The sequence below is a fragment of the Nuphar pumila genome, chromosome 2 (genome assembly GCF_984573655.1).
Source record: "Nuphar pumila chromosome 2, dmNupPumi1.hap1.1, whole genome shotgun sequence".
In the NCBI taxonomy this organism is placed as follows: domain Eukaryota; kingdom Viridiplantae; phylum Streptophyta; class Magnoliopsida; order Nymphaeales; family Nymphaeaceae; genus Nuphar; species Nuphar pumila.
The window spans coordinates 90,867,656-90,878,112 of NC_143250.1; the positions used below are offsets into that span (position 1 = coordinate 90,867,656).

General features: G+C 45.0%; 1 protein-coding gene across 1 annotated transcript; it reads right to left on the minus strand.

Moving 5' to 3' along the window:
* Positions 1 to 234: 234 nt before the first annotated feature.
* Positions 235 to 2,312, minus strand: LOC149846064 (uncharacterized). The gene is made up of 6 exons (XM_089996147.1): positions 1,968 to 2,312; positions 1,739 to 1,837; positions 1,551 to 1,592; positions 1,245 to 1,374; positions 562 to 663; positions 235 to 473 (listed from the first exon to the last, which is right to left on the minus strand). Exons 1-6 carry the CDS (start codon positions 2,214 to 2,216, stop codon positions 376 to 378), a joined length of 720 nt encoding a protein of 239 aa, XP_089852273.1. The 5' UTR covers positions 2,217 to 2,312; the 3' UTR covers positions 235 to 375.
* Positions 2,313 to 10,457: the final 8,145 nt, after the last annotated feature.

The following is a 10,457-nucleotide window of genomic DNA, read 5'->3' on the forward strand; positions in this document are numbered from 1 at the left end:
ATTAGTTCCGGCACGAAAGGAAACCGAGTCTTGAGATAATGCATTGTGGACCGCATAATTGGTGGGCTCAAGTTCCTTCTACGTGATTCATGAACATGAGGCCACGGATGTTTCTAGAAAACGGAGCCCCCCGTTTTTCTAGAAGCCGGGAAGTTACAAAGGAAAATTCCGCGGTTGGTTGACAGTCAAGATGCTGATTTCTTCTTCAAAAAACCACTCAAGAAAAAAAAAATCTTCAATAATCCTTAAAAAAAAAGTGAATATAACAAATGGTACTGTCGCACTTTTACGAACGCTACGAAGAATAAGTTGGGAATCGTTCAATAGAATATCAAAAAGATGAGAAGATCAGGTGCATCCGAATCGAAACATCCACTAGCTAGCTACTGCGTTTCCCTCGGCTGATATGACGTCGTCCCCCCCATTGCTGAGGCTCTCCATAAAATTGAGCAACACGTTTTGTGCTTCTTCATCTGCAGAAACATTACGAAAGAAGATTGTAAAAAGGAAAAAAGAGGGAAAAGAGAGAGCCTTCTGACCTCTGAGGCCCAAGACACGTACCAAGTCGGGGGATTGTGTGACCCACGGGGTGGCGAATGACCTTTGGATTCACGTACGATTCTAGTAGCACCTCCCCATGCTGCTTTAAGAAATCATTTTCCCCTGAAACCAAACACACACACAAATAAAGATCGTTCGATCGATTATGGAGAGGATACAATTCCTATCATTCAGCTAGATCTAATTTGTTTCCCTGAGAAAGGGATGAACAGAAAGGCAAACCGCAACACGTGCTAACAAACGCGCTGGTTCCCTTGTGAAAGGTTGGCGCCCATACGGGGGGGACTCTAGCTCTAGGTCGGGGCAGGTTCGCACCTCCCTATCCACGAGCACCATGGAGCCAACCCCTTAAGATCTGGTTCGATTCGTTTTATTACCAAAGCTGAGATGGAATACGGAACCCTTTTGGCCAATCGATTATCCGGAGATATTTGGAAAGGGCCTCCTCACCGACCGACTCGGATCCCCCGCGAGTCGGAGGTCTAACAAGGCTCTGGCTCCCCCACAAAAAAAAATGGCCGCAAGGCGCACGCAACCACTTCCGCATTGAAAGCCGCGTGCACGATTCTCTCTCTCTCTCTCTCTCTCTCTCTCTCTCTCTCTCTCTCTTTCTCTCTGTGAAAAATAGGCATGTTATCAATATATCGGTCATTGATGGCATGCCTGGACTGTTCATGGCTTACCGAGAAAATGTATAGAAGGGCAATCGATCTTTGGAGAATATGCCTGCTCCGCCAGCTGCGGATCTGCAAACTTGGCTCCTGAGATTATCACCACGAAGCGTATCTTGGGTACCTTCCTTAAACAAAACCCCTGCTCACAGGTAACACCAGCACAACCCCATAAACCCACCATTTAACAGTCAGCACAATTGAAATCCCCTTTCAAGGTTTTGAAGAACACCACAAACAATGAAGATCACCAGAATTTCCAGGATAAACAAAAGAAGGAAAGAGACGGTGGTAAAGGTCTCCAGATTATGGCCATACCTTTGCTTGAAGGCCGGGCAAAGCAGCTGAGAGGATTGCACCCTTTCGATTGAAACCAAAAGCAAAAAAAAAAAAACGTCACAAAAAGAGATCGGCAACACTCTAAAATCCAATTCCCGACAAAGAACAAAAATATATAAGAAAGAAAGATTCCTAATTAAAGAAAAAAATTGAAGGTAAATAGACACCTGAGAGAATCCCAAAAGTCCATCAAAAGGGCCGTGCTGTGTCATGAAATCCTCTATGTAGGAAAGGCACTCGTCAAAATTCCTATATTCGGTGAATGTCTATTTAAAGTAGAAAGAAGAAGAAAATAAGGAAAGAGAATATAACAATCTAATTTAAATTAAAAAGAAAATAAATGGGAAAAGCAGGAGAGCAAGATGGAAGGGAGGCGATGAAGAAAGGAACACTGACAGGGTTGAATTGGAACCATTCGTGAAAGGGAGGAGAGAAGATATGCTCGACGTCGGATTTGCCTTCAGCAGGGAAGGGGGCATCGACAAATACGAGATCGAGCTTGTCGAGGACGTTCCGAGGCCACTTATCGATCTGCTGCTTCATGATGGCACCGCTGGTTCGGAAGCCATGGAGGCACAGCACTTTCGGTCTAATTTTCCCCTCCCTGGGACTCGGAGGACGTGAAGAAGGATAACTGAGCCCCATATCGATCGATCGATTATCGTTATCGGTATAAGAGGTAGAGGGAGGTGCGTGCTTTCCGATCAATCTCTCTCTGTGTCTCTCTCTGTCTCTCTCTCTCTCTCTATTGCAGTAGCTAACACATGTATATATATAGCAGATGAGGGATCACCCAGGATCCGTCAACGCAAGAACCACAGGAAGTAACAGGAAAACTGAAAAGGAAATTATTTTTTATTGGTCCCTGTTTTAGTCGTATGCGCTGACGCTGCCTTGGTCTTTACGTCGAGATGGTGAAAAGAGATTGTTTGACTGTGTCCATGTTATGACAGAACAACTTGCACAGAACGAACAGGACAGTGTTCCTGTTTAGGACACGCTATCCAGTTTGTTCTGGACAGGCTTTTCTATTTATTTTTATTTTTTTTAAAAGTGTACCTTTCTCACCTTTCCAGGGGAGGGGTCGGTACAAAAAAATAGCGTTCTGCGAATCCCCTTGTTTGATAGCGGGCACTTGTGTCCAGCAGGATGCACAATCAAACTCACCCTAAGTCATCCCTATCTTCATATCCCTCTTTAGAATTTCATTGATGCAAGTTGTTTGGATCAAATCTGACACAACAGATGTTAACTGCATAGTCTATTTAGTGAAAATTCAACACCTGAATCGCAAGAATCCAACTTGTTTGCAGGATTTTTTGGTGATTAAAAAAATCAACGGCTGAAATGATGCAAGGATACATCCATCTATGAGGTCAGCCTCAATCAATAAGATTCAGAGGGGTATGCAGATGGGAAATGACATAAGAGATGATGAGTAAAACCAAAACTGAAGGCATGGGATCTGCTTTCCACGAATATGCATATGCTTTATGTGGTTGGAAGGTTCCCAGACGTGAGAATCATGAAAGGGACATTGAGAACCCAGTGCAGGGAAACAGATGCCCCCCCACCCACCCACCCACCCACCCCATCTCCAAGCGCAGTTACATTCTGTTGAGTAGGGGTGGCAATCGGGTCGGGTTGGCGGGTTGGCGTGTCAGCATACCTCAACCCGAACCCGACCCGTTTATTAAACGGGTCGGCTGTGGCAAACACGAACCCGACCCGTTTAATAAACGGGTAACCCGACACGACCCGCCAACCCATTTAATAAATGGGTTGGGTCGGGTAAACGGGTTTTCAGGTTCGCGGGTCAGGTTGGCGGGTCGGGTTGGCGGGTTGATGGATCGGGTTGGCAGGTTGGCGGGTCAGGTTGGCGGGTTGACGGATCGGGTTGGCAGGTAGGCAGGTTGGCGGGTCGGGTTGGCGGGTCGGGTTGGCGGGTCGACCCACCCGCCTAACCCGTTTATTAAACGGGTCAGCCGGGTTGGCATACCCCCAACCCGAACCCGACCTGTTTAATAAACGGGTTACGCGGGTCGACCCGTTTATTAAACAGGTTGGCTTAAGCCCAACCCGAACCTGCCTAAGAGGCGGGTTGGCGGGTCGGGTCAGAAATTGCCACCCCTACTGTTGAGCACGTTCAAAGATTTTGGGCTTTCGTACCGATGATCTTCAAATTACAGGTGCAACAGCCCACAACAACATTGATTGTTTTTTAATCAAGATGGGGAAACCACTGGTTTGGACTTTCCACTACAGTCCGCCAAAGGTGTCACGTTGACCATGGACCGGAGATGGTGCCCGTAGTGTAAGACTTCATGAGTTCACTTTTTAATTCACCCGACATATTTTCTCATTTGACTTGGATCTAACAATGAATGACACACACCTCGGGTATTGAACTTGGGGCGGGTTGCAAATCATTCTATATTCACAACATTTTTCATTTATTTTTTTGAATTTATAGGTTCTTTTAACAAAAAAATTAAAAAATGCAAAAGAATACCAAGAATAAATCAATTTTTTGGATGCTATACTTGACCTGATTATATATATACATATGGGATAAATGAAATATACTAAATGAAACATGCTAAATGGGGTTTTCAGGCTTTTTTTTTTTATTTTTAGATTCTAACCGTATAGATGTGATCTATGAACTTGATTTTATAGGGATCAATTCTTTAAGTGTTCGATTCCAATGCATGAGAGGGTTTTTATAAGGTTTGAAAAAATCAACTGTCTAAAATCTTTGTAAATTTTCAAGGCTTCAATTATATGCGTGTCTATATATACAAGGTACTACTTTTGTGCTAATTGAAACATGCTAAATGTTTTTTTTGGCTTTTCTGATATTTTTTTCATAGTTTTAACCACATAAATGTGTTGGGCATGGTCGATTTACTAGGAATCCACATCTGGATCTTGTATTTTTTATGAAAAAAATGATATTCCATGTATCTGAATTGAACGCTTCAAGAGCTGGTCCCTATAAAATCAAATACATTTTGCATTCGTATTGTCAAAATTTTAAAATAAAACTAAAAAAGTCCAAAAAAACTTATTTAGCACAGACATTATAATTGTTCCACCCTGCCATGTTGATTCCTCCTTGCCCTGGTGTAAATACCACTTCGGACCTATGCAGGTGCATTATAAATGGCCTTTGGCCTAAGATCCCCATTAACCAAGAAAAGTAATGGGTCCCTCCCCCCTCTTTCTCTCTGTTGCTCTCCCCCCCTTTAGTAATTTCCAACTTATGAATGAAAGTTGCTTTCTTTGTCTCTGCTGCTATCTCTCTCTCTCTTTGCTGCTCTCTTTGAGATTGTGTATGCTCGGATGTGATTGGACACCCTTGTGAGGGGTGTTTGCGTGTTTTCTGAACACGGAAGGCTAACCTGGTTGGGTTGCCAGGTGCTGCATGCGGTTTCCAAAATAAGCCCGTGATAACTGGTACTCAGAGCCTAGTTGAGAATTTGGGAGAAGAAATGAGGGGTATTTGTTGAAACCCTCGTGACATTCAAGAATGGATGCGGAGTTTGGTGAATTCATCAAAAAAGTTCACAAAGGAAAAAAGGCGGAGAAGGAAAAATCTGTCGTAGAGTCGACAGAGATGTCTCGTCTCGAGGAAACGGTTAGTCCTCTGGATAAAAGAGTGACCAAGATGGAGAAAAAAATGACAAATTTGACAAGTGACGTTCATGGTTGCTCCTCTGCACTAGAAAGTGCACATGACGATTTTGAAAAATTAAATGAAGATGTGAGGGCTGAGTCCAAAGAGCTAAGGGCCACAGTCCAGGAATTGTCTGATCGGTTGGATGCTCAAGAAACTGACATGCGGGAACTTCGGAAATGATATGGAGTCCTAGAAAGACTATTGGGAAATGGGATTGGTGGTGTGGCCAATGTCGGGAATCGTGGTAATAATCCACAAGGGGGTAATACAGTGATGTTTCATCCTAAACGACCGAAATTAAAACCAGTGGAACCGGCAAAATTCAAAGGCGAAAGAGATGCTAGGATTGTACAGAACTGGCTATGGGATGTAGAACAATTCTTCGATCAAGCAGAGATTGACATCGATGTTGATCGAATACGCACGACAACCAGGTACTTGATTGAGAGTGTCGTTGTATGGTGGAGGACGCAATATCGTGGCATGGAACATGGAAGGGTCCTGATTGAATCATGGGATGACTTTAAAAAGGAAATCAGAGGGCATTTCCTTCCATACAACGCCGAGGAACTTGCTCGTGACAAACTGATGGCTTTAAGGCATACAGGAAGTATTTTGAAATACGTAGTGGCATTCTCTGCAATGATGCTTGATATAGAAGATATGTCGGAAATGGGTCGCATGTACTGCTTCAAAAAGGGCCTACAGTTCTGGGCTCAACAGGAATTAACTCAGATGAGACCGACAGACTTGATAAGTGCAATGACTATAGCGGAACAGATAGTTAAGAACCCAAATCACGAGGGCCCTCAGGGATGGCCAAATCGAGGCAATGTTGCTGGAGGTCAAGTCGGGAACCAGTATCGACCTCCTCCTCGAGATCAGAGAAATCAGCCCCAAGCACGGCAGGAGGGGATTCTAGGGAACAGGCCGATACCCCCAAATCTTCAATGTTGGTATTGCAGCGGAAATCACTTTTCTCGGAATTGCCCTAATCAGAACGTGGGGAATGCAGGAACAAGGGCGGCTAATGCCATTGAGATGGAATAAGCTCTGGTGGAAGAGGACGTCAGAATGGGGGCGGTATAAAGGGTGAATGCGCTAGGCGGATCTTCTTATGCAACCCCCACGGTTAAGAAGGAACTAATGTACCTGGCGATGACCATCAACGGAAAAGCTACGAAGGCAATGGTAGATACGGGGGCTACTCACAATTTCATGGCCCAAGATGAGGCTCAAAGGTTGGGCCTACAATGGCAACAAAAAGTTATATGCATGAAGGTCGTGAACTCCGCAGCACAACCTATTATGGGAATCTCTCGAAATATGGCAGTTGGGGTTGATCAGTGGGTTGGTAGAACAGACTTCTCTATTGTTCCGTTGGACGACTTCAAAGTCATTTTGGGGATGTAATTTTTACGAGCAAGCAAGGCCGTGCCTATGCCTCATTTGGATGTTGTCAGCTTTATGAGTGAAGAATCCCCCTATATGATTCCTGCCTCGACGTTGGGGGCACTGAATGTTCGTTTGGTTTCTGCCCTGCAGATTAAGAGGGGCCTCCAATGAGGTGATCAAACATTTCTAGTGACAATGCGAGAGGAAGCCAGTGAGAAACTTCCTGCGGAAGTGCCACCACCTATAGCTGCAATATTGGAAGAATTTCAAGGAGTAATGCCCCAGGAGTTGCCGAGAAATTTGCCACCGCAAAGAGAAGTAGATCATCAGATTGAGTTAGTGCCAGGTGCACGACCCCCTGCCATGGTGCCCTACAGAATGACCCCGCCCGAGCTGGTTGAACTCAGAAAGCAGTTAGACGAAATGTTGGTTGTCGGAATCATTCGCCCCTCAAAAGCCCCTTTTGGAGCCCCTGTCTTATTCCAGTCCAAGCATGATGGGTCCAAGAGGATATGCATGGACTATCGGGCTCTGAACAAGCTGACTGTCAAGAACAAATATCATCTGCCCCTGATCGTTGATTTGTTTGACAAATTAGGGAAAGTTCGGGTGTTGTCAAAATTGGACTTGTGTTCGGGATATTGGCAAGTCAGGATTGCCGAAGGAGACGAAGCCAAAACCACTTGTGTGACGAGGTATGGTGCCTTCAAGTTTTTGGTGGCCGTTTGGCTTAACGAATGCTCCTTCAACAATCTCTACACTGATGAATCAGATATTCTATCTTCACTTGGATCATTTTGTGGTTGCATACCTCGATGACATTGTCTTATATAGCCAGGATATAGAAGAACACATGCGACACCTGCGCATAGTGTTCAAGATTCTAAAAGACAATGAGTTATGTGTAAAGAGGGAAAAGTGTATGTTCAGCCAAGATGAGATAAGTTTCTTGGGTCACGTGATTGGGAAAGGTTGCCTAAGGATGGATAGCCAGAAGATAAGAGCTATTTAGGATTGGGGAAGTCCAACCAAGGTTCTGGAGCTCCGATCTTTCTTGGGTCTGGCAAACTACTATCAGCGCTTTATCGAAGGATATTCAGCTATCGTTGTGCATCTAACTGAATTATTGAAGAAAGACAAAAAGTGAGAGTGGACAGAAGAGTGTCAGCGAGCCTTCGAAGATCTAAAAGACGCCATGGACAAGGAACCAGTGTTGCAATTACCGAACTAAGGAAAACCATTCAAAGTCTATACAGATGCGTCAGATTTTGCAATTGGAGGTGTACTAATGCAAAATGGTCACCCAATAGCTTTCGAGAGTCGAAAGTTGAACAGTGCAGAGCAGCGATATATAGTGCATGAACGAAAAATGACCGCCATAGTCCATTGCTTACGTGCCTGAAGGCACTACTTATTGGGGTCGGCATTCATTACCTACACCGACAATATAGCCACGAGCTACTTCCAAACTCAGAAAAAGCTTAGTCCAAAACAAGCTCAATGGCAGAAGTTCCTAGCAGAATTCGACATGGTTTTAGAGTATAAACCTGGAAGGACTAATGTAGTGGCAGATGCCTTGAGTAGGAAGTCCAGACTGGCGGCCTTGATGGAAGATGCTGGTAGAGGTACTGGACCTCGAAGTGACCTCCTTGATAGAATTCGGAAGGGCTTACGAGAGGATCCTATGGCGCAACAACTGCTTTCCCTAGTGAAAGAGGGGAAAACCAGGCGATTTTGGGAACAAGACAGATTACTGATGACAGTCGGGGCCGAGTTTATATGCCCCGGTGGGGGGCCCTGCGACGAAAAATATTGAAGGAGTGCCACGAGTCTCCATGGGCTGGTCACCCAGGTCAAGAGAGAACTTTTGCCCTGATAGAGCAAGTTTACTACTGGCCGCAGATGCACGATGACGTAGATGGGTATGTGCGCACCTGCTTGGTTTGTCAGCAGGACAAGGCCATGAATCAAAAGACAGCGGGGTTGTTGGAGCCCTTGTCCGTGCCGAGTCGACCTTGGGAAAGTATCTCGATGGATTTTATTGTCAGCTTACCAACAGTTGAGGGATGCAGTATCATCTTTGTCGTGGTTGATAGATTTTCAAAATATGCAACATTCGCGTCGGGCCTGAATCATTGTTCAGCATAGGACACAGCTCGACTCTTTGTGAAGCACGTTGTGAAGTATTGGAGAATTCCGGAAAGCATTATTAGTGATCGAGATGCTCGGTTCACAGGTAAGTTTTGGAGAGAAGTCTTTCGGTTGTTGGGATCCGAATTGTACTTCTCTACCAGTTTTCATCCCCAAACTGATGGCCAGACCGAACGTATTAACGGAATGTTGGAGGACTACTTGAGACACTTTGTGAATGCCAATCAAAAGAATTGGAAGGATTTACTCGATATAGCTCAGTTCTCTTATAATCTTCAAAAGAGTGAATCGTCAGGGCATAGTCCCTTCGAGATTGTGACAGGACAGCAGCCTTAGACACCGCACTCCATAGCTGCTCGAGGTCGAGAGAAGGTGCCCTTTGCCTATAATTTTGTTAAGAACTGGCATGATCAGACAGAACTAGCAAAGGCATTCCTACACAAAGCAGTTAAGCGAATGAAGAAGTGGCAGATCAAGGATGACGGGCCGTTGAATTCCAAGTCATGGAGAAAGTTTTGGTCAAATTATACCTCAAAAGGACAACTATATTTCGGGGACTCATTCGAAAGTATGATGGACCATTCCCCATTGTTTAGAGGATCGGCAAACTAGCTTATAGACTAGACCTCCCTCCCAACTTTCAGGTACATCCTGTCTTTCATGTGTGCAATCTGAAGTCATTCAACGAAGATGAAGAAGATCTGAGTCGCAGTCTGCCTCAACGGGCTCCTATTCCTCAACGAGCCCCCTCTACAACAGTGTTAGTTTCACGAGAAGTTGATTTTATCATTGATCATGTCCATAACTATCTTGGAGAAGTAAAGAAGTATCTGCTGAAATGGAAAGGTCTACCAGTGAGTGATGCCAGTTGGGAGACTCCACGAAATATTCGTCAATTTCAGCAAGTAATCGAAGACTACCAGAAAAAAGATGGCGCCGAGGACGGCGCCAGTTTGGGCGGGAGAGTATGTTCCACCCTGCCATGTTGATTCCTCCTTGCCCTGATGTAAATACCACTTCGGACCTCTGTAGGTGTATTATAAATGGCCTTTGGCCTAAGATCCCCCATTAACCAAGAAAAGTAACGGGTCCCTCCCCCCTCTCTCTCTCTCTGTTGCTCCCCCCCCCCCCCTTGTAATTTCTAACTTATGAATGGAAGTTGCTTTCTTTGTCTCTGTTGCTATCTCTCTCTCTCTTTGAGATTGTGTATGCTCGGATGTAATTGGACACCCTTGTGAGGGGTGTTTGCGTGCTTTATGAACTCGAAAGGCTGACCTGGTTGGGTTGCCAGGTGCCGCACACGGCTTCCAAAATAAGCCCTTGACAATAATATAGGTAGCCCGTTAGCCTGCGGACTGGCTGGCCCGACCTGATCGAAGATTTTGTTGGGTCGAGTTTAAGCCCAGCTTGGGTCGGGCTGGGCCATAGGCCAGCCAGCCCGTTGTCCAGCCTTAATCTTATTCTCCAACAGTAAAACAGGTGACATTCAGAAGATGGGAGATGGGCGGCACATGTTTTCCGTGCAATCACATTGCACCTAATTTGGCCTTGATTAGGAATAGTTAATAACTGGGAAGTTCACGGGGTCTACAGTGAAATCAAGGACAAATATGTTATTTTTTGTTGGTTAGTTAGGCACGGTTAATTGATAATCTTTT